Raw genomic sequence first — 24,763 nt, forward strand, 5'->3', positions numbered from 1 at the left:
TTACTGCAAGCTGAATAATGAATGACTGTATCATTATATGGGGAAGTAATGGGACGAGACAAAGCACAGGTAGGCAGCTCGCTGCAGGTGAGAGCTATAATTAGTGTCTAGTTCCTGGCACACCCACACACTACCATACATGTACAGATGTGTGTGCACGTGCAGCTGTGGACGCACACAGGTGCCAAAAAACACAATCAAGGGCAATAAAACTAAATGTTGCTAAAAACTTAAACTGCTCTTAATAATGACTGCTGTGCTCCAGGAGCATGCTCAACCACAGCATCACGCATCTCTTGGATCAAAGCATTTCCACTTGTCAGAAGCGGACTTGAGGTGTTGCATGTGCTTCTTCCCGCTTGTCATTTGTTCTGACTTTTCGTCATCTTATTACAAAACACTTGCTGAATTTGCACAGCTGTTGGTTGCCTACTGATGTGCCTGTGTGACGAAGTAAGGGCCAAAACAATTTCATTAAATTATTCACTCTGCAGGTGAAGTGTTGTGGTCACAAATTGTGAGGGATCACATTACCAAGTATGGAGTGTATTTACAGTGACAGGCTGATGAATAAGGCAAACAACATTGTGGGGGGTATGTGTATGTGTATGAGGATTTATGAAGATGCCATAAGGTAACTCTATGATAGAGACTCTGTGATGAAATGCCTTGTGATTATGCTGCAAACCAATTCCCCCACAGAGACCATCTATCTATCTATCTATCTATCTATCTATCTATCTATCTATCTATCTATCTATCTATCTATCTATCTATCTATCTATCTGTGACAATAACTTGGACAATAAGTTGGAAACAATATTTTTACCTGTTCATCAATAAACAAAACAGAACCTACATTTCTATAGGTAAAATGTATTAAGGAAGTTTAAATGTTACATGTATTTATCTGTTTTACAGTAAAGGCTGCGAGCGCAGAAATAGAGAGGAAATATGAGATTTGCCTCCAGAAAGCTGCAAACTGAGTCTAATAACTAACCAACCCTGACGTTATTTTCAGATATAGCAGCTGTAACTTCCTTTAACATGTTCTAGTTGCTTCCCAAAAGTAACTAGCATGCATGCAGGAAATGAGTTGTGCTACTAGTGCTGATGCTATTTTCAATCTTATCAAAGACAGACAATATTGTCTACAAGTTTTGTCAGTATCAGGCACTTTATTAATTTGTAGGTTTGCACTGATATATTGAAAAGATACATTCCAAAGTTATGTTTTATAAGTTTAAAACATGTTGTGTTTTGGCATTATGTCTGCCTCTACAGTGTAATGTAACCTATGGTTTAACAGTACAGTAATGTAAAACAACCAAAAAAAAAAAAAAAACATTTACATGTGGGCTCATCAGTGAGGCAATAAACCCAATTAGGGGATTTCACATATTAAGAAAAAACTGCATTTAATTCACATCATAATTTATGGCCATTATGTACAGATATATTAATTGTTTGCTGTCGACAACTCTGCTACTCTGTTGTTCAGACGCTGGTCGTCCATGTGATGGTAAAAGGCTGATCCACACGAACAGACTTCGCAGTAGCATCTATAATCAGCTCCTATAGACACAAGAAAAGAGAGAGAGAAATTTTGAATTTAAATTTTGTTCTTTGTTAGCATTAGCTTTACTTCTTCATTTGTCTGGGGCCCCATAGACCCTAGTGCTGAATATGTAAAAATAATAATAATTACAAAATCTTTTTTTTCTTTTTTTTGCCCTTAATAAAACCCAATATGTAGACAAGTCTGTGGTTGGTAACATTTTCCTTTCTCACAAAATGTGCTTGCACATTTGATAAAAGTGACAAAATACAGAATAAAACAGTAACACCAACATTACACCGAAGTAGAAAATGTTAAATGTTCTATAAGTTTTATGAGCCATGTAAAAGAATTGTGTAGTTTTTGTTTGTCAAGTCCTTTGAACAAACTGTTGGCCTCGTGAAAAGTAACATCAACACCAATCACAGATGTAGATGATAAATAAATAAATTGTATTTCATCATGTTTTACAGCTGCGGTCCCTGAGAGCCCAAACAAAAGTGTCACTTTACTTTAGAGGACTTCAAATTCAAAATCAAAGTTCAGGTTAGGTGAACTGGCGGCTCTAAGTTGGCCAAAAGGTTGAATGTCTGTGGGAACAGTATATGTTAGCCCTGGGATTCTGCATATTGGCTGAAGCTCCCTGCAACCCCTCACATAAGCATAAGCAAGTATAGATAAGGATGGAGCTTGTGCCATGTTTCTTTAGAGTAACTTCATTTAAGTCAAGTCCACTAAACATGACAAATTTATGACAGTGCCCAGTGCATTCCTGCTGTTCTGTGATGCATCTCGTATCTGCTCCCACTCGTGACATATAGTCAGACAGCTGAGGTCCCCAGTAAAGTCACACAAGCCTGAGCTTATACATGATGAGATACTGTAAATGACAGTATGAGCAGTCCTGTATATGTTCAGAATAAATTCTCTTGCCCTGTAACAGACAGAAAGAGCTCTCCCACTTCACTGTATTTAAATGACAGTGTTCCAGCTGCTTCCTGCCTCTTTGAAGTTGCTACCCTATCAGACAATACTTAAGGAGATGAATGGATTGTCTCATGCTGAAAAACCACTTATTTCCATGTGCATACTGTGTCATCCTCATTCCCCCGTTCTCCTTCCTCTCTGCCCTTCTTCCTTCCCTCCGCCCATCTTTCACCCTCCCTGTTTATCTCTTTCACCTCTCTCTCTTCCTCTCTCCACCTGTTTTCTGTGATGCATTCTCCCTCCCTCCACCGCGCTCTGTCCGTCCTTCCCTCCTTCGCCAAAGATGGACTGTCTTTCTGTCTTTTCATTATTCTCAACTCATCCATGCATCCCCAACACACACACACCCTCAAAATCTCTCTGTCATTCTGACTTCCCTCATCTGCAATTCCTGCCCTCTCTTCTTGCTTCTCTCTGTCTGTCTTCTCCAAGAACAGTATAAATCTAACACTTCTGGGCTTTTTTCACCTCTGATTATTTATGGAGCTGCTGTAGCTATCATTTTCATGCTCCTGATAAGTGCACTGAGTACAGTACACAACCTCGACAGGAATATTTTATCACAGTCCAAATGAGGTGAGGGAACACACGCTCTCTTTTTAAAGCAGGCCTTGTCTTTCCTCTTTCCTTTTCCACACTCTTGAGGTGGGAGTCCTTCATATCACCCATCCTCCACCTCAAACATATACAGTAACCTATACGTTTACTGTAAAATAACAATATATCCCCCCAGATGATCTCATCTATTCTTCCTTTCTCCTCTTTGTATTTTTACATCTCAGGACTCTGTCTCTGCAACCTCTCCGAATGATTAGAAACTCCGTCTTTCAGTTAGATGACCTCAGCTCAAGCCCTGTTTTGGTGAACATTCACCCCACTCTGAAGTGTCGTTAGCTACAACTGAACCCTGCAGTTGACACTGATCTCCCAGCAGAGGACTACAGCGGGGATTTAGATGCACATACTGTGGGAAATTCCTTTGATGTAAAGAACTGATATTGCAGTGCTTAATGTCCACAGTGGAGACTAAAAATAAAACCAACTGTGGTACCGCAAGGCACTTTGGACAAATGACACATCATGGAGCAAGCACTCTAACCTGAGCCATATGGCTTGGCTTTGTGTACACAGTTCTCCATGCTTTTCTGTCACATTTCTTTCCACTCAGCCATTGGAGGAGATGGTGGAGAGAGCAAGAGGGAATGACAATCTTTTTACATGATCGGCTTTAAAATGGCTGACCTGAGTCGAGTCATCAGCTTTGTGTTCATTACAAAACAACAGTGTCAGGGGGAACGCAGAGTTGATTACAGCTATTAGGTGACACAGAGCGGCGCAGCAGGGGCTGGGTTGTGAACCTGAGTGTTTTTTTGTTTTGTTTTTTATTTTAGTTTCGTGGTGACAGTTTTTGACAGGCAGGGAGACATTCGATCAACTTGAAAGCTGGTGCGTGTTTATGAGATGAGTTCATGTAATGATGAAAGAGTCTCAGTGGGTTATGGTATTAATGCACAAAACCACTGTTAAATTCAATGACACTGAGTGTGTGTACGTTAGACAGTGATTTATATGTTTTATTTGAGGTTATTGCAGCAGAATTTTACCCAAGTTCACATGTAGGATGGAATGGAATATGTACTTGTTATACTATATATATATACTAGCTAATTATGTTCCATTACTATTGAAGATTCCCATCTTTCCGAGCAGATGCCACAGTCTTGTATTTATGTTCTTAAAGATCAGGGACTTTGTTTATCGAATAACAATGTCTACAGCTGATTATTAGCAAATTCTGTGAAGCAGTTCACTGTAAATTGGAAAATGGAAATATTTTTCAGTTTTCTTCAAATGTTTTTCTGAGGCTTTAAAGCTTCAGCATGATGTAGATTGTTTAAAGGTAATTTGAATTTCTGTCTGAAACTATATGCACAAAAATACCCCTCATTTTCTAGAGACTGGCATCTCATTTTTGTTAAGAGCCTTTGCAGTCATAGCCCATTTCCTGCACTTGATGATGTTGGCCAGCAGTATGTTGAATTGTGTTTATCACAGTGGCAGAAAGCATTAAGAGCAAAATCTAAGCCTATTTAAAAATTTAGAGAGAGGACAACACTGTTTTTAGTCCTAATTGATTCAGCCTGTAATACACTAACTGCAACTTGTAATTTAATACAGATTAGAAAACTCCACTAATTATATCATGAATACATTTACTATGGTAACTAAGTGGTAAACATGCCAAAACTCCTCTGACCTGAGTGTCAAGGTTGTGCTGTGGGGTCAGTGGATGCGACATTCCACTCGTGTCCGTTAAGGTCACTGTTGTGATCCTAACACTGCCCGCGCCCCAAACCTTCACCACACCCAGGTGCAACCGGTCAGCAGGGGCCAGCTTATTGTGGACGATACTACTCCTCAAGGTGTTCTGGAGGAGAAAGCGAGAGAGTTATTAGAAATGAGAAATAATGCAAAAATCATGAACTTGATTCATATTAACTAACATCTACCAAGATATGATTCATCCTATGCATTTATTTATTTTACATTAGTGCAGAGAGGTTCTGATTTGTGTGTCAGGCAGGTCCTCAGTCCTGAATTTACAGTGTTTTCTCTAGAGTTTGCTGAAAATGTGCTTTAGTTTTACTCTATGCTCCGTCTCTTTACTGAGAGAGATTTAATATTTGAGTATCTTTCTCCATATCATTAGTTTTATATCTGCCGAATTATCAGTTTTTCTGTGGGCCTTGCTTTTAGTAGATGATCTTCCACATGGAGATTTTGATTGTGTGAAAAGTTTTACAGCTGTGTTTTTATCATGTTCACACTCTGAGAAACACCCATGACGGGGCACATACGCACGCACACACGCACGCACACACACACACACACACACACACATACACACACACACACGTGTCTGTCATTTCACCAAAGTACTGACAGCCCCCTTAAAAATTGGGGAAGACGAAAATGTTCTCTCTCTCTTGCTCTCTCTCTCTCTCTCTCACACACACACACACACACACACACACACACAAACACACACACACACATCTACATTCAGATAGCCTTCCAAAATGGCATACGATCTGCTAATCTGCCAGGCAGCACTGGCCTCATTGCCCAACTTATCCTCATCTTCTCACATCTGCCTGTACACACATACACCCACCCACACACACACACACACACACACACACACACACACACACACACACACACACACACACGTTCAAACACAAAAACACACACATTTACTCTCTCTCTCCCCCTTTGGCTGTCAGACAGTGTGCCTGTTTTATCGCTGTGTGAAATTGCTTTGGAATGAGCCTGATGGTAGGCAGAGGACAGCCACAGATGTTTGGCCATGGTAGCTGTATGCGTGTATGTGTATACTGTAGATGTGTGCATATAATGTATGTGTGTGCATGTGAGTATGTTTGTGATTAAAGCCATGCTCATTAATGTGTGTGATTGTGTGCCTTTGCCTGGCTAAGAGGCAAATGGGGCTGGGTTAGTCCCATTAGTCCCAGTGATTAGGGAGTTTCTGTCATGTCGGAGTCAAAGTGTGATCAAACTGTGGCCTGGCAAACATTCCCCTCTCACCGAACTTAGCTGTAAGACATGTGCACATACAACACAAACTCACAATTGTATATTTGTTGTCCTTTTTAAAAACTTTTTAAACTGGTAATGTCGTGGCTCCTTGTCCAAGCACGTGTGCCAAGGTTGTTGGGGCGCTGCAGCTGAGTTTGTATTGCTTGGGCAACACAGTGCAATTTTAGAACCCATTTGGGATTAAACTGTACCTGACTTCTGCTGCTCAAACCCTTCTTTTTACATTAATCTTTATATAACACACCACTCCAAAATATATATAAACCCCCTTGTATGTACTTTAAATGCATCTATTTTGTTAGACCTCTTACCAAGTCCTAGTATTTAATCCATTAAATACTAATTATTGAAGGTAAGGTGTACATAGGGTGTTCATATAATTAAAAGTTGTAGATGGATTGAATGTCCTAGTTAATGCTGGATGATGACTAGGGCAGTATCTGTGGATTGCATTACTTGTAAGAATCCCTCATTAATCTAATCTGAACAGAGTTTGATTGAGTCACACATTGGTATGGCATGAAGACACACATTTAACATTGTGTTTCTGATAAGAGGTTGTATAAGCAGAAATAAATGCTGCAATTTTGTGCTGCAACAAGCATTAGCAAGGTACAGTGATCAGCATAAACACAACCACAGCTTCTCCACTCCAGCAGCTTCTGTGTGATTATGGTATTTTCATGTGTGCACGACAAAAGTCTTGCACCTGATGTGACTTCATTAAGGGTGCAGGCTTGGTGATGGCACGAAGGCCTTGGACTCTTACTGTCACCCTTGGAGCATCTGATTAGAGTACAAAACTCTACAGAAGGACTTGGCAACATCTGTGTTACATTATCTATTGTCTCCCCTCTAAAACAATGTTGTAATGCCACCATGACATGCACATTGCTGCTAAATTTTACATCAAAAGCAATGAGAGGACCAAGCCACTAAAACAGTAAAACTTCTGCCATCTGTGCTCCTCTGTACTACCTGACCGTCTCATTGTATCAAAGACTGGAATGGATATTGTTCAAGATATTGCATGTGACATCTTGTGCTTAAAGTCGAATGAAAATGAATCTACTTTTAGAACAATGTAGTGTCAAATGTCATTTTTAACGTCAGAACTGGAAAAAGCAGTACAAACTGAATTCAAATTACCAGCCCTGAGTTACACATAAAGTCTGAAATAATGGTTTCCAACAGTTTGCCTTTGACATCCGCCTACCACAGCCCCGTTGCAGTTTTGCTGCAGTAATACCTATAATGACGATTAAAAAAAGTATATGAAAAAAACAGATGTGCCAAGATAGTTGGCCCGTGAACTCACCGATTCTGCTGCAAAGGAGGTCAGCAGATATTGTCCCCTCTCAACCGTGTCTGAGGAGAGAAAATAAGAGTGAATTACACACAGAGCAAGAAATGGAGGGGCAAAGGAAATGGGTGTGTGACAATGAATGACAGAGGGACAGAGACAGTGAGTGACAGAAACTGAATAAACTGAATAAACAAGGGACTGTATGGATAAGATTATTCATATTGACCACAGGGCTGGATTCATATTCATCTGACTGAATGGATGGACAAATAAGTGATCACCAGTTAATGTGTGAACAAAACATTGAGGAGTTACATGAATTTAAAAAAGAAAACTGACTAGCTGAGGGACTGCATGGCTGAATTAATACCATACAGTACTGACTCATTAACAGACTCATCCATGACTCATTGCAATTTATTACCGGTTGATTAAATGAGCAGATACTAAAATTAGATTAGTAACTGTATAAAAGGCTGACTGGGTGCATGAATGAGTGAACACATGACTAGTTAAATGAATGAAGGAAAAACTGGTGAATGAGTGACCAGTAACCATCTGAAGTAAAACCCAAAAATGCAAAACTCAAAAAAAAAAAAAAAAGAAAAAAACAGCAGATAACACAGGTGAGCAGATGCGAAGGTGAGAGCTATGCAAAGCAAACAGGGAAGACATAGGGAGGCCACACTGCAGACAGACAGCGAGACGCAGAGGAGGGGAGTGGAGGGAGCAGATAAAAGACGCGTGATGGAGAGCATATCTCCAGGCAGCGACACGGGGAATTACTGTAATAGTTTCTGTCACTCCCCTTCTCTGTCACCCCTCGTTCTCTCTCTATCTCTCCCTCTCTTCTTTGTCCCAACACAAACATGCCTTTCACAGGAGTGCATCTTCTCACAGAAGCACTTCAGAGGCTGATTCTGTCAGTGTATCAGTGTGTGTGTGTGTGCGAGTGTGTGAGTGTGTGTGTGTGTGTGTTTGTGCGTGCACGCGTGTGAGAGAGAGAACGAGTGAGAAAGTCGAGAGGGACTATACGCTGCAGCTGACTGTGTCTAGCTGATAAAAATCACTGGAGAAATTCATATTCAGGAAACACAACTTTGTTTCTTCTATTGCACATGAGTGTGAGACGTAGTGAGTTATTGCAAGTGTTCATGTTGATCCTCACTCTCCAAATTACAAAACTGAATCTATACATAAACAAATGCAAATTCTGACTGATGCCATTGAAACATCAACTCTGGCATTTTCATCACAAAACAAATACAAGCTTATGTTTGTCTGCACACAAGTTTGTTTTTTTTTCCTTGATTCTAAGGTCTTTCTTTTCTCTTAAAAATGTTTAGGGACTATAGTTTATTTTGCAATGCACATATTTGCAATGAACAAAACTAAGAGGGTTTATCAAAATTAATATAATTCACTAGTAGGGAGACATGAATATGTGTACTGATTTCATGACAATCCATCCAATAGCTGTTGACATATCTCTGTCTGGAAGTGGTGCACCGACTGACAGACCGACATTATCCATAGAACCATGTTGCTAGCGGTGTTGAATTTAGTCTTCATGAATAACGTCATGAATTATCATGAATAATCAATCCAAACATGTAAAAACATGAAAATGACATGCTAGTGTGTGTGTGTGTGTGTGTGTGTGTGTGTGTGTGTGTGTGTGTGTGTGTGTGTGTGGTTGAGCATTCAAGGGTGACCTTTCACTTACCTATCCCTTCTCCATCGTCCCAGAAGAGAGATCCTTGAGCAGCTCCACTGTCGCTCAGGGCGACGATCAGTCCTAAAGGATTCCTCCGACTGAAACAAAAGGAGGGAGAAAGGGTCATAACAGATTGCTATAGGACAACATCTATTAATACCTGCTGCTTGGGACAAAAACATTAACATTCAGTCTGGAGGGATCCACCTGATCTCACTGCTGCTGGAACACACACCGCCCTCTAACTGTCTCTCTTTTTTCTACTCTCACTGCCTCTCTCTTTGATAGGCACTACTGATCATAGATGACATTCATTTTGATGAGAGAGACACTCAAACACAGCAGCAGTGCCTACACATACAGCACTGTACCCCCCCCCCCCCCCCATCCCCCACCACCACCCACCCTGCTATCCCTCTGCACAGGCAGAACGAGGCACAAATAGACAGACAAAACACACACTTCACACTAAACACACTGGATGCTGACCTGTAGTTGTGTGCTGTTATGATGTGTCAGCCATGATGTGTCAGCGCTTACCTGTAATATGTGTTGTTCTCTGGTTTCTGCCAGGGTAAGATATATCCTCCTCTGATATGAAGGTTAATATGGTCCAGGGGTGTGGCCATACTAATCATCTTGCTGCGCACTCCAACATCTTTGGCCTGATGAAAGCAGCAAGAATTACACGCTATTAGATGACTAGAAATACTGTTGGTAATTAAACTTTGATTCATTTTCTTCAACAATTCCTTTGTGGGGAAATTTGCCATTTGTGCGCCGGTAAATCACAAAGCACACAGTAAAAAATGTGACGTCTGTAAAGGCTACATCTGAAACACTCCTGTAATTTATTACGCGCCAAAGGAAGTCTTTGGGAAGTTCTTTATTCCAGTGTTTTCCACTTTGTCCTTGGGTATCACAGCCTGCTCCTCTCTGTTTACTGAGGGGAAGTAAAAACTCCTCTCCACCATCCCATGCCCCCATTTAATATATTGTTACTTGTGTTTTGTTTGGCTTTATGATGTTGTCTAGCAGATGGGGAGTCCCCTAGCTAGAATGAGAGACTGGGAGTGATTGGATGTTTGATTTTGTCATCAAGGCGCCTTCTGCAGTTGTTGAGCTGCATCTCCCTAATCATGTCATAGATGTCTTATCTTATTTTTCTTTTTTTTTTTTTTTTGTTGTAGTTGTGGCTTTAGTCTCGTTTTAGTCTTTATCTGCCTTCATATTTACTTTTGTAATGACAGTGTTTAGATGTATAAGCACCTCATAGATGCAGTGCTTTGAATCCTCATCACAGCAAGAGGTGCACAGATGTACTTTCATATGTTAGAATATCATCAAGGTACATCCACATTATGCATACGCTAATCCACAAGTCAGATGCTTACACCTCCCTCTGTGGTTTTGCTTCAGTGCAATCAACTGTGTTGTTGCACCGGGGAGGGAGGGGGGGGGGGGGAGCTTTGGATTCAGTGAAGTGAATTGTTTTCTGGTTGTTACACACATAGACTCACCGTGTGGAAGTCGTACCAGCGTGCATTAGGAACATAGCCATCCACCTTCCTGGCTCCCTGTCAATCACAAAGTCAGTTAACCAAAAGAGAAATACTGGCCAGGGGAGACAGACTGACAGCTATCACTCAAATCTCTGAAGTTGCATTTGTGATACCTTAAAATATGCAGGAGAAAAAAAAACAAACAGCTGAAGCGTGCTGTATCTGTGTTTATACCTTGTCTAGGGCAGCGGTGATAAGTAGAGCAGGTCCCCAGAGGAACTGCTTGTAGATATCCCATGTAGTTTTATCATCCACAAACCTGTGACACAGCAACACAGACACCATTAAACCTAGCCGAAAAAATGCCTCTAATGCTCTCTCCTGTCTCCTCAGGCCAGACGACTGTTTCAAGTACTCATTCAGAATTCAATGGTTTGAAGATGCAAGCCAAATAACCCTGCCAGACTCACCCTGCCAGCTCCTTTAATACCATCTGTGACTTTGTAAGAGTCTCTTAAAATGAATAAATATTGGTTTTTTTTTTCCTCTTCTTTTTTCATAATTTCACATATTCACATCTGGGAGCTGCCAAATGTAGTCTACGGCTGGCCTCTACACAGTCTCACAGGATTTGAAGTGCCTTGCTCAAGGGCTTCTCAATGGCAGTTGCTTAGGCAGGAAAGACACTTCAAATTTTCTCACCTTGTCAAGTTATTCAAATGAGCAAAAGGCACAGACCGGCTTTTCTAACCTCATTGAAAAATATGAGCATATATAAATACAGGGCAATTTTTCTTCTAACATTTATCTTAACATCTGTAGCTAATGAGGGAGGCTGTGATGGTAACAATGAGTCCTGCATTAAACCAGAGTGGTGGTGAAAACGTGTTGAAGCACTAAAATGAAAGCTCTATTTAAATTGGTTTTCAGTCTAGCATCCAAAGCATGTGACATTCTGCATACTGATGAGAAGCAATGCAGTATAAAATCAGTTTATCTTGCCAGCAATCAGGATGAAAGATCCTCGCTGTTAATAACTAAATGATTTGATTAATTGATTACATGTTATGCAGCAGCCATGACGTTAGCAGAAGAGATACGATCAGTGTGTGTGTGTAGTGTGTGTTTGCTTACTCATGCAACAGAGGCCTCACTACTGTACTTCCTTTGGTGTGAGCCTCAAACATCAGAGTGTACAGGTAGGGCAGCAGGGTGTAACGGATGTTCAGGACGTCCCGGGATGTCTCGGCAAAGGTGGCATTCCAAGAAACAGGGTCTTGTCTCTGACAGGAAAAAAAATATTTAAAAAGTAGTGATTAAAGACAGGTTAACCAAAATGAATAGTCATGAAAGAATATTTTAAAAATCAGTTTTAATTATTTATTGTGACAAGTGTTTACTGAAGCAGGACTTTGGATTTTGGCTTCCTGCTCGCTGGTTGAAAACACTGTCTGCTGCTGTTCAGGATCTTGAATTTGCATTTGATGACTACATACTTGACATTTTGTTAAAAGACTCAAGGTAAAGTTGCAAGTTCCAAGCTGCAAACTTCTCCACATCCAATAAAGTGCCACTGAAGATAGCCTTAACTCTCCTGAAACAGCTTCCACACAGTGGATGTCCTGGTCATAATCTGGGCTTTTTTTAGTAATGTGAACCATAACCTTACAGACCATGCTAACAACTGCATCTTAGGTTAGAGCAGATAAGCACATTGCTGTTGAATCCACTCCTCACACTTCCAAAAATACCTGTACAATATCCACTGACTGAGATTGTTTACATGCAGCTGGAGACAAGTGCTCAGTGTTTGAGTAAACCAATCCACTGTTTCAATAGACAGACATTTCAAAAGCTCTGGCTTATGGTTCATTTCTCTCAGTTACAAGTACAGATACACACAGACATGCAGGGTTACGCAGACAAAAGCCAGCGGAGTATGACTGTATTACTTTTAGATCCGTCTGTGCAGTAAATGTACATCTACACACAGCTGCATCCCTCTTATCTTGTCACTGAGTTTGCAGTGTTGACTCTTTCCCATTTGGATTTCCCAACAATGCTGAAAATGAGACTGACAGCAACACTAGCGGGTTTGCAGCATGCAAGAAATACTCAAAAGGCCAGCGTGCACTTAAAAATGATGCTGCGGCTGTTCAGCCACACGCTGTGCTGACATTTACCTAATTTTAATTGGCAACAAGTGTAATGTCCCTTTAAGAGACAAGGACAGAAAAAGAGGACAAGATGTACCGTCATTTTGTAAATATGGGCCAATCTAAATGTATTAGCTCATTTTCTGGAACTGTAGTGGGGACAATAATCAGTCTGCTCAAGTACACACACTGCGGATCATGAAGAGTTTCAGCTGAAGCGTGTCATCACCATATGCTCCTCCCTATGATACTGTGTGTGTGTGTTAGCCTTGGTGTGTGTTGCATTTGCACATGAGTGTGTATGCATGTGTGTTATGCAGTTAAGTGTGAATCTGTGTGTGTGTGTCTCTCTCTCCTGTCTTTCAATTTAAGAAGAAAAAAAATCCAAAGATATAATCATAAAACTCATCACTGAGAGTAATAAAATGAAAGACATTTTCTTCCCAGCTGCAGTTTAGCTGGGTCAGATTTGATAATAATTATTAACCGTAGCCTGGTGGTTACTAAGTACAGGCCTAACAGCACATGATTGAACACAGGACATTTCTATTATCTTATGACCTAAGGAGTTTACCGGATTACCATTTAATTTTCTGAGCAAATTCACAAGATCGCAATTATCTGGAAACGCAGGAGTTCTTCTACCTGCCTCCATTTTCAGTCGCCCTCCTTTTGCTCCCTCATGCCTAACCATCGGATGTGTTCACTGCTAAGTAATTATCACGCTAAGTTGTGTGTGCGCGTGTGTGTGTGTGTGTGTGTGTGTTTGTGTGTGTGCGTATGGGAAGGAGATAGAGAGACAGAAACTGATCAAATGACTCCAAATGAGTGCATATGACCTTGCTATTCTTTCACAATTAGAAAGAGTACAGTCGATGCACACGCAACAGAGTTGTGCTTCAGGTTCAGCCTGAACCAGGTTAGTCCACACAAGGTATCGGGCTTCAGGGCCAGCTCCGGGTGTTTTTGTTTCGAGCTCAAGTCAAGTTATTTTTCAAATGTAATTTCATGAGTCATTCTATTTTTCCCTCTTTATCTGTTGTTGTGGGGATCAACAGGTCTTATATATCACACTGGATCTAACGCGGGGGCTTGTTGTGTTTGTGTGCCAGACTCTTCCACCATAACCGGAAAGTGTAAGAATATCACAGCCACAAAGAGGTAGGATTTAGAAATGTTAGAGACTATATGTCCACTGGTACAGTGCGTTGACTGACGATCAGTGTAAGGTTAGCTACATGGCTATTCCTTCACATTAGAAATACTATAGAAAACATTCACAGAGAGTTACATCCGCAGATCTGATGCAACAGTTCAGAAAAAAAAGTTGCACGCTCACTGATCAAGGCTCAAATGTTATTGCTTGCTCCCTATTGGTGCCTTGAATTGAAGTACCAAGTCTGCATACAATAGTCACTTCTTAAATACTGCTGAACTCAAAAAGTCTGTTGCCAAATTTGCAGATGATTTGTCTGCAGCTACTGCACTAGTGGAATACTGTCTGCTTAGGCAGATTACAAAAACAAAAGGACAGACACTCACTTTAGCGCCGTGTTCCTCACCTAGTGTTCAATCAAAGCCGTTTACCTAGGTTGCTGGACAGTCACTGGAGGAGTTGCAGGATCAATAATGTATTTCTCAGTAACTTGAGACACCAGTAGCCTACCCTCATGTATGTTATGTGTCATGCAAAATGAGTTTACCCTCTCTGCTCTCAAAAGCAATTTAAAGACATGACGTCAGGCTCGGGGGAAACCGTGACAGCCATTTTTCTCTCTCTCCTGATGACGATTCATCAATTAATTGAAAAAAAATGGACAGGTTTGATGTTAATGCTGTCATTACATAAGAGCTAAGGTCAACAAGATAATCTCCCAAATCTTTACCATTCAGTCAGTGACATAAATTTCACATGACCTGACAGTTATACCTCTGTCTGCTGGACCCTCAAGGTAGACTTTTCATCTGTGGAAAACCAGAGGAGGAACTGATGAGGCGATGTGAGCGGGGAGTGCTGATACTCTTTCTCCCTCTTTTGAATCCACCTAATTCATGGCCACATTTATTGTGGCAAAAGGCCTAGTGACACTCGCTGATTGTGGACAGATATGTACGTGTGTGTGCACATCCACATACACACACAGCCTCAAGGAAAAATGAGGTTATCTGGCTGTGTCAGCCCCTCTCATCTTTTCCCTCCTCTACTTGGTCTTTCTCTTCATTTATCTGTCTGGTGATCTACTCCCTTGGCCTATCTCATAAACCTTTGGGTTTCTGTTTTGCATTGCAGAGCCCACATAAGAAAAAGAAAATATATTTAGACGAACAATAATATGTCCCTTTGGGTGAATAATAATATACGTGACTCTGATGCTGCTGAAGCAGGCTCGGCGGAGAATATATATCTCACTTAATTAATTTTGCATTGTTCTGATATGACTGTGGACGCTGCAGTATATTGCTGGTGCAGTGAAATTATCTCGAGGTCAACACTGAAAGTTGTCTGAGGGCAAAGAGACACTGGGCGTGACGGAGCTCTGGGAATGACTCTGCAAAAGCTCTCCTCTCTCCCTCTCTTTCTCCACTGTCTCTGACCTTGTGTACCCTCCAGTCGGGTTTGTGGTGTTAATACTTTGTTGTCAAATGCCTTGTTAAGCAGGCTGGAGGTTACAGTCGCTAACTGTCTGATGATTGGGGATTTTATATGGCTGCCTGGGAAAGAAACTTTTTTTTTACAGTAGACTACATAAATAGCTGACACTAATTCTCTTCACTCCCATCTCTTAATCCTGGTTTGAGTATTTTTGCTCCTTTCACCAAACATCCTTCTCTCACACATCCCTTTTCTGACTTGATCACAGGTGTATTGTTTATTCAGCCTCGCCCCAGCTCTCACATCCTTATCACCGCCCTGTGTCACCACCATTTAACTTGCTGAGCTGCCATGTTGCTTTATTCCCCACCAATTTTATCCCTCGTCATTTTTTTCCTCATTCTGTGTCTCATCACTTCTCTCCCCTTCACTATTCCTCTATCTGTATTTGCTTATCAGTATTTTTCCACTCAATACTTAGGTTCTTCTTCTCCTATTTGGTTTAAATACTTATACTGTTCTTCCACCAATTCTCTTTCTATCACTCTTACTTTTTTGTCTCCCTGACTTTATCTCTTCCTCTCAAACTGTCATTCTTGCGCCACCCTCTCCTGATGTGTGTGCTTTTTCTGCCAATTTTCTCCATGTTTAAACACCCATTTGCAAGCCATTATTAAATGATTGGAATCATGGGGTGTACGTGTGTGTGGAGTGGAGGTTAGGTGGTGTGCAGTGGTGCCCAGATCACCTTGAGAATTCAATTATATCCCCATTCTACGCTGTTAAAAAGCACAGGCACTGACGCACACACACACATGCACGCGCGCACGCACACACACACAATTGTGTCCTGTCTAGTATTGCAGACTCCACTACAGAGAAATTTCGCCCGGTGGGATCGATCTCCGGAGGGGCGTTATTGGATTTCTCAGATGTGTTCCAACGCTCTTAAAGGTCACCGCTAGAATGAATGCCACGACACTACACCACCAAACAGGTCTATCTTTTTGTGTGTTTCTCTGTGCATGTGTGTGTGTATATATGTCAGACACGGATTAAGAGAGAGAGAGAGAGAGAGAGATGGGTTGAGAATGCGACGTTGTAATTTTTTTGCAAACAATTGGATTGTTGCTAAATGTATTTTTTTGTATAACTATGCTTGATGCAACATGAGCCCCTACTTACAGAGCACAAGAACATGGCAGCTCTTATAGCCTCTGAAAGCATTTGCAGAGTTGTAAAGCAGAGTTCATATCTAGTAACAGTTTTGAGTTGAAAAAGTTCCCATTATTCTAAAATTATCACTTTTACAGGATTAACAACTAAATGGAAGAAAAGCATTTAAGTAATTGCAATTAAATAAATTATTATTATTATTATTAAATAAATTAAGTAATTAAAAAAATAATTAAATAAATGTATGTTATTTTTAATTCTTTGTATACTTTAGATTATGTGGTAGTGGAACAAATACCCTTAAAAGTACAATATCTTTGGTGTGGAAAAAACACAGTGTCTACCATGTGCAGTACAATCAGCCACTCCTCTTACTGTTACCAGTTTTAATGTGTCAGTAGATATAAGGGAGAAAGTGACCATCTTAATTTTGATTTCAGTTAATCTGTGTTGTTTCTGTGGTGTGAGGAACTACAGAAGGAGAGTTGTTCTTTAGTGAGTGGGTGTATCTGCAGGTTCTTTTTTTTTGTTTTGTTTGTTTTACCAGGAAGCAAGATTAAAATTCAAGGAGAATTCATCAGCATGAACTAAACAATCACAAATAATCAGTACTTTTAGGTATGAAACTGAATTTAAGTGGGTTTACAGCCCAGCACATCTCTATGGGAGGCTTTTTCTCCTGCTTTGAATTCACTTACCGGGTTCCCCTTGCCGTTGTGGTTGCGTGAGTATGGATAGAAGGCACCCAGCTGCATCCAGCGAAGACACATCTCATACTCAGCTCTATTAAAGAACCCACATATGTCTGCACCGGTCTGAAAGAGATTGACAGACAAAGACTCTGAGTGTATGTGTGTGTGTGTGAGCAAAAAAATGTGGGCACCAGGGCGCAGGTGTGACTACAGTAAGCACCCTCCAACCACAGGAACAGAGGTCACACTACTTTTGTTGCAAGCATCATGTTCTCAAAGCGTCCTTGAGTTTTGACACCGCTGGAGCGAGGGATGTTGATGTATCTCTCACGCTGTGGGCACGCAAATGATTTTCCATATAGGGATCGATAAAGGTGTCGTATTAAGATTATTATTATTAGACACACTGAGGAGATCAAAAGGGGACAGAAGGACAAAGAGAGACATAAATAACGACAAGGAGGCACAGGGGCAAAGAAGCAAAGACAGAGAGAGCCAGGACAACAGTGACTGCTCGATTAATGAGAAGTTTGTGCAGGTCACAGCAGACAAGCAAACAGCCTGTTGGTTGGGATGGGACTTGTAATGACACGCTGTACATTGTATCTTAAGATGTCCTTTTGATCAGAGGGTCTAGCAAACAAAATAACATCACTCAGGCAGCTGTAATCTACTTAGAGAGGACAAGGTCACATCAATGAGATTATGCCTTGTCAAAACCAAGATCAGATGATGATACTTACATAAGGGATGCCAAACAGACTGAACTCCATCATGCCTGCAGAACAAAGGAAAGGTAGCCCCTTCTCATAAGTATGCAAAACACTTATATTGCCAGATGACTGATTACAGTTCAGTCCACTATCACCAAGTTTAAGTACCAAGTTTAAACCCAGCGTGTTTTTAGTAGAGTTTTTATATAAGTATACCTATAATGGATTTGTAAAGCTGGTCCCAGCTGGCATTGTTGTCTCCCAGCCAATGTCCTGCCCATTTCCCACTAGAGGGGTAAGTGGACCTCGTCACCACTATGCCTCTTTTACCTGTCACACTCAGCAGGGCGCTGCACAGAAAGAGAGAGATTTGTTTTATACATGGAAATAACACACACACACACGCATGTACGCACAACATCTCACATAAAGTAGCAACAAGCAGGCTGTAAAAGTGTACAGTTATTTTCGATGTGAATTAACCAATTCATTGTGATTGTTAAACTCAACATGGTGCTAAAATTGAATAATTCCTAAGATAAAGAGCTGTGGCACAAGGGCCAATGGTACTGAGCATCCCCAGGCTCTTCTGTGGCTAAATCTGCAATCTGGCCTCCCTGTGGTAGGAGGAGAATTTTACCACAAGGACCAATCAAGTTTCACATTGGTGATTATTATCATAAAGATTTGATGAGACCATATTTCTGTGGATAGCTGGAAAATATCAGCGATGCATCTCCTGTGGCTGCATTTTCCTCCTGAATGTTTTTGCAATGATAGCTCCTGCTTCCCCTGTGTTCTTTTCTCTTCTCAGACTGTGTAGGATTGTGATTGTTAGGATAATCTGTGCTCCTCCTAATGTAGTCTGGGCAACACAAACACATTTCTTTGGGATCACGCACATCTGCCAACAAATGTATCAGGTTTGCTGTGTTTAAAATATCACAAAAATGCAATTGTACATCTGTTGGTTCAGATGGACATTTTTTTGCACAATACTTTGTTTAAATAAAAATGATATCTGTCCTCTCAGAGGTGATCTACGTACTGGTAAAAGACAGAATAACACCATCTGCTGCATAGACATATAGAAGTTGGAATGCAAGAAAATGTGATTATCAAAAACACACAGCTTAACACGGAAAGATTTACACAGACAGTTGCACAAATATGAGCACATATCCACTTACTCATAGGTTGGCTTGGTGTGGGACCAGCCGTACAGGTTATGGACGTCATAGTGTTTGACTTTCTTTCCATTGCTGAGTATCTGCTCGCTGTTCATGCACAGAGTCTTATGGTTCAAGCCAAGATGTTTGGATTCCAGGGCTTTGGGGAGTGCAAACAATCACAACACACACACACACACACACAAAACACATGTAGAATCAGTTAAAGGTGCTGCTAACATTGATGTCATAGCTTAATAACCTCATTGCAGAGAAGAAAAAATAGAAAAAACTGTGTGTGTCTTACGCGGCATATACGGAGGGTTCTCTAGAAGTGGATTACCAAGACAATTCCCTCCAACTGTGCCGTGGACAAAACTGGCTGGCTCATTCATGTCCTACAGATGAAGGCAGGTGGTAGGATATGGAAATCAAAAGAAAATCTGTCAGATTTAGAACAGAATGCAAATAAGGTGACTTTATTAGAATTTCCTCTTTTCTGTCACTCACAATCCAGAGGCCATCAAACTTCATAGTATGATTATAGAAATCCTGGATTTCTTGATGCCACCACCTTGCTGTTGTATTGCGGAAGAAGTCGGGGAATGCGGTGTAAGCCCTATAAAGCTGGATATAGGAAACAGTCAAATGATCAGGAAATTAAATGCTTTAATTGTTTCCCACTGCATTTCCTGAATAATGGCATTACGGATGAGTTCAGATATTGTATGGAAAATAGTTTACCTCTACTTGTGTGTCCCAGTCCAGAGATTCATTTACTGTGACGTTAGGGAAATCTGGCCAGACCTGCAAAAAAAAAAAAAAAAAAGATCATGCATCATACCACCACCAACTACGCAAAAGTCGTCATTGTGTCTCCTAGTTTCAGTCTCTTTTAATCAATATATGCTAATGTGTTTTTCCACTTGTTTGTTTGGCCAACCATTCCCTCTTACCTTCCCCCACACAATTCCATCACTGTGTTCTTTGGGCCATTTGATGAAGACATCTGCCTCTTCACCTCTCACAAAGGCAGGGTAATAACTGGTCTCATTGCCTGAAATGGCTGGATCCTGGGATTAAGTGCACACAGGGCTTGTGTAATTAATAGTAGAGAGTGGCTAGTAATGCAGTGATTCAACAATCAGCATACATAGATGTACTGTAAGCCTTAGACATTTTTAATATCACTATATATATAATATTTAAAACGGCCCTATGGTTGCCGATCCTTGAGTGCCCAATCATGTGACTGTATCAGTAGTTTATGGTATAAGGTCCTTACCAGAATGAAGATGAACCTCATGCCCTCTCCTCTCATGCGGTCAACCAAGGCAGGCAGGTTTTTAAACTCTGGGTCCAGGATAAAGTCCAGCTGACGGTCCATGTAGTCAATGTCTGCATACTGCACATCCTGTAGAAGATGCCAGTTAAAAGCAACGTTCAACTGTTTTATAACAAATATCAGAATGAGACTTGACATGATTTGATAACAATACAGAGAATGAATTTAAAGACCAATATTTCCCCATATTTAATTTACTTTTTTTTTTCCTTTTGTTTTACCTTGGATACGTATGTTCTGCATATTCAACCCCCAGAACATTACAGAGCTGGTAAGCCATATGGATGTAATTAAAGTCTGAATGAATGAATGACTGCTTTTTCAAAAAACAACTTTCTTGTCTTCAGGTGTGGAAAAAACAATTATCAATCTTGCTACGAAGACGTCAAATTCCTGCTAATAAATATGAAAATCAGGTAAGTTTGTCTCAACATATGGCACGCTACACATGACAGAAGTGAGACTTTCATTTGCTTTTGGCTCTTATCTCTTCCAGTGAGAACAAATATTCATCTGCTTTGGCTTCCTGGTGTGTGTGTGTGTGTGTGTGTGTGTGTGTGGCAGTTTAAGGTTGGTTAGTCTGGAACACTAGCTGATGTGTAGCCTTTCTTAGTAGCTGCATTTTCTGCTTCTTTCATTCCAGTTAATGATGCAGGATTCTTTATGGCTGGCGTCAGCTCCTTGCAGGTTTGGGGCTTTGTGGAAGAGTATTCTGGGGATCACTTGATTATCGATGGAAATTTTTATGTGCTGTTCTGCATGATGAAGAGGATGGGATTCTGGCCTGTTTCCACATAGGACATCCTGCCATGGTTAGATATAGTGCTTCCCCAGATTAATATTACTTTTTTTTATGTTACAAACTTTGTTACCTATACTGTTTGGAAAAAATGTTATTCAAATGTGAACCCCATATTTCACTGTCAAAAACAGTTACGGGTTCTGGTACAAACTCCAAGCTTATATATCCTGAGAAACTTACCATGTAATGGATTTTGAATGAAATTAGAGGTCAGATTTCATTAGGTTAAACTGGATGTTCCCAGTGTAATCCATGAAGCTCATGTCTCCATTTTGCTTTATCCCAAGAACATTTATCTAATTTAGGTTTATGTAGTTATTGTCCACATACACTGAACCATATTGTAAATGGGTATATGGGTAGATAGTGTGTTGGGTTTATCTCAGTCTATTCCACTGAGTGCCTGTCTCCGCACTGTACAACGTACAAAAAGAAGCTATCAGATTTCATTTGTTTGGATGAGAGCAATGAGAATATTCCTTCTGCCACGGCACTGATTGAATGGAATCAGTGTCTCGGCAAAAGCAGGTAAACATAGTGGAATTTAATTGGATGCGATGTATGTGGGGAGGTTTGTGTCCTGTTATAGTCTGTTATAATTGTTATATAATTATAGTTGTGATGCATGAGGTTCAATATTTTCTATCAGAAATAAATCTAAACAAATGAATCATTAAAAAAACTAAATGAAAATCATGATCCATTTCATCCAAAAGGTTATTAATTCTTCTTTCTTACAGTCTGTTGACAGTGGAAATTTCATTTCAAAGCTACAACTGTGTTGCCCTGTGTTTAGATTTGGTTCACTGAAACCTGAATCCAACTTTGTGAACACAGGAATTGAAAATTGGTATTTCTTGAATTCTGACATCTTAAAAAAAGTCCCAGGCTGGGCACTTACATAGGGTATACCGGCTTCCCTCATGTCTGTATATAGATCTTCTATCTCTTTATCATTGCTGTAACCATAGCGACAGAGCTGGAACCCAAGAGACCAATAGGCAGGTAGAACAGGTCGTCCAATCAGCTGTTAAGAAGAAAAACAAACAAGTAAGTCAAAACAGTTCATCACAGAAAAAAGTTGTTTTGCAGGAAAACGGGACAGTGTCCATGAAGTGTTTGATTGTGTGTGTGAGTGTGTGTGTGTGTGTGTGAGAGTGTGTTTGAGTGTGTGTGTGTGTGTTTGTGTTTAGATTGGCTAAATGAGAGAGCGCAATGAAGCGAGGAAGTCCCAGCTGCTGCAGTCCATCAACAGCGGCCCAGGGCCAGACACAAAATACACACACATGCACACACACATATACACACGCACACACACACAGGCGCCAGATAACACACACAAATGCACACAGTTATACACACAAACAAACCAGACTTTCAAGAAGACTTACTGCAGTGTACTCCTGCACCACCATCTCAGGTGTAGGTCCTAGGACCATGTAGAAGTCCAGGATGCCTCCCAGAGTTCGGTAGGTTAAAGCTGGAGTCGGCTGGAAAGTCACATCTGAACACAGAGCAAATTCACATGAAATGGTCACAAGAGTGCACTGTTTGTGTCTGCATTAACTTACTATGTGTTGCATATGTACATTTTAGTGTTTAGCGGGTGAGCAGGCATACTGCACAAAATGAGCCTCTTCTTGAAAATACTAAATTTCAAAAGTGGTTTGAATGCATTAAAAAGGAGGTATATCTTTTGATTTTTAATGAAGACAGTTAAATTAGACCAGTTCAATACATAACACAGTATATTGTTAATCTGGTGATGAAACAGATTGAGAAGGACATTGGCACCGAATGAGCAGCTCAACTCTGTCTTGAAAGATGCAGTATGTATGTATGTGTGTGTGTGTGTGTGTGTGTGTGTGTGTGTGATATATGATAATTTTTCTGTGTTTTTAGAGTGTGCATTACTGTTCAGTATGCAAATATATACAAGTGGAGATGAGTAGAAAGTGCTCATTGCGCTGTGTTGGCCTTATATAAGACTCCCTGTCAAAGGACATGTGCTCAAAACATAGAAAATGGCCTAACTCATTAATAAATAAATGCTCGCTGCATATATAATTGAAAGTGATTATGTGTACGTGTGTGTGAGGGTGGTTGGTTGCATTTGCATATGGTGTATGTGCATGTGTGTGACTTTGTGGACGTGTGTGTTTGTGTGTGTCATCTCTCACCCATCGCATTGCTGTTCAGCAGCAGTACACCGTGGGCATGGGAGGTGGTCTCAAGGCCCATGTAGAAGGGATGCACTCCGTAGCAATTCATCTTGTACTGTAGCACAGAGACAGAGAGTGAGGATCGTTGGGAAAGTGTGAGATGGGTGAATGTTGGTTGAAGAATTGGTCTGTTCTGCCTTGTGTTAGTACAAATGTTAGCTTGTGCGCCACTTTGTTTATTCATGAGCATTTTTCTTTACATCTGACAGTGCATTTTTCATTGTATTTGTGGCTATGACATAACACAGCCACAGCAAGCTTGCTCCCAGCGCTGTCAGCATTCAACAGTTTTCCCAGAAGGTGGGAAAAATATTCCACACCTATCCTGTATGCAAATGAATGTGCACTGGCTAAAATATTTCTTTTCAAACAGACTTCCTGTGCCAGTTATAGCACCCAGTAGTGCCTCTCAAATCACCCAAAATTTTAAACTAGGCTGGAAACTGGCCTGAGTTTGTAGATATCAACAGAGAGCTGGGTGGTTATTTGGGGATTTGAGTTGCTGCTGGGTGCTATAACAAAAACAGGAAGTCCTAATTGTAGCATACAGAACATTAAAATTAATGACAAAACTGTAGCCTGATGGTTACCATACTCAACTTGGGAACTTATTAGCAGAGCAGAGTTTTTGGTGCTTTATAAAAGTTTATGGTCTATATCACCTGCCTAATCAATTTACTTGTGCTGCCTGAAGGCACCCATTTAGTTTTCTTTGTTTCCATTTTCTGTAACAGTTCATGTGTGAATAAACACCCGTCTGTCGATTTTCTGCATGCACATACATTAGTGTGCTACAGTAATTACACACATGTGACAATATATTGGTTCTAGTGGGAGCGAGTTGAGTTGCTGAGTGTGGACTTTATGAGTGCTCCTGCTGTAACTACTGAGAGGGTCCCACTGTCGTCTTCGGTGTTTAGATGAGGATGGGACTAGACAGACGGAGTGATGAGGAACAGATAGAAAGGTGGCGGGGGACAGGAAATCTGCCACTTTCAGATGTCACCGTCCTGCGAGGAGAACTCATGGGCACATCACACTCCATCAGCCTCCTGCACTTCTGGTGCTCAAGAAGTTGTTAAACTGTAATATAATGGCTCTGAGGACTGGCCCTGTCTCTGTGTCATTTTAGTTTGGATGTGTGCTTTTTTTTGCTCTGTGTGTGTGTTTGTGTGTGTGTGTGTGTGTCCCCTTGTGGCCCTGC

The 24,763-nt window shown here is 40.7% G+C and overlaps 1 protein-coding gene across 1 annotated transcript in view; it reads right to left on the minus strand.

Moving 5' to 3' along the window:
- Positions 1–1,219: 1,219 nt before the first annotated feature.
- si (sucrase-isomaltase) overlaps positions 1,220–24,763 on the minus strand; it is a 62,550-nt gene continuing 39,006 nt past the window's right edge. The window contains exons 29-48 of the mRNA XM_071495837.1: positions 23,518–23,614; positions 22,729–22,841; positions 22,239–22,364; positions 20,476–20,604; positions 20,147–20,263; positions 19,935–19,997; positions 19,701–19,817; positions 19,498–19,588; positions 19,212–19,350; positions 18,238–18,371; positions 18,052–18,086; positions 17,315–17,431; positions 11,826–11,974; positions 10,926–11,010; positions 10,710–10,766; positions 9,730–9,854; positions 9,199–9,287; positions 7,485–7,534; positions 4,803–4,973; positions 1,220–1,575 (exon numbers count right to left, since the gene is read on the minus strand). Of these exons, the coding sequence (XP_071351938.1) occupies positions 1,498–1,575; positions 4,803–4,973; positions 7,485–7,534; positions 9,199–9,287; positions 9,730–9,854; positions 10,710–10,766; positions 10,926–11,010; positions 11,826–11,974; positions 17,315–17,431; positions 18,052–18,086; positions 18,238–18,371; positions 19,212–19,350; positions 19,498–19,588; positions 19,701–19,817; positions 19,935–19,997; positions 20,147–20,263; positions 20,476–20,604; positions 22,239–22,364; positions 22,729–22,841; positions 23,518–23,614 (2,082 nt within the window). The 3' untranslated portion in view covers positions 1,220–1,497. The remainder of the gene's footprint in view (positions 1,576–4,802; positions 4,974–7,484; positions 7,535–9,198; positions 9,288–9,729; positions 9,855–10,709; positions 10,767–10,925; positions 11,011–11,825; positions 11,975–17,314; positions 17,432–18,051; positions 18,087–18,237; positions 18,372–19,211; positions 19,351–19,497; positions 19,589–19,700; positions 19,818–19,934; positions 19,998–20,146; positions 20,264–20,475; positions 20,605–22,238; positions 22,365–22,728; positions 22,842–23,517; positions 23,615–24,763) is intronic.

Source organism: Trachinotus anak, unplaced genomic scaffold (genome assembly GCF_046630095.1).
Source record: "Trachinotus anak isolate AG129_WGS33_773 ecotype Australia unplaced genomic scaffold, CSIRO_AGI_Tana_v1 ptg000014l, whole genome shotgun sequence".
Taxonomy (NCBI): Eukaryota; Metazoa; Chordata; class Actinopteri; order Carangiformes; family Carangidae; genus Trachinotus; species Trachinotus anak.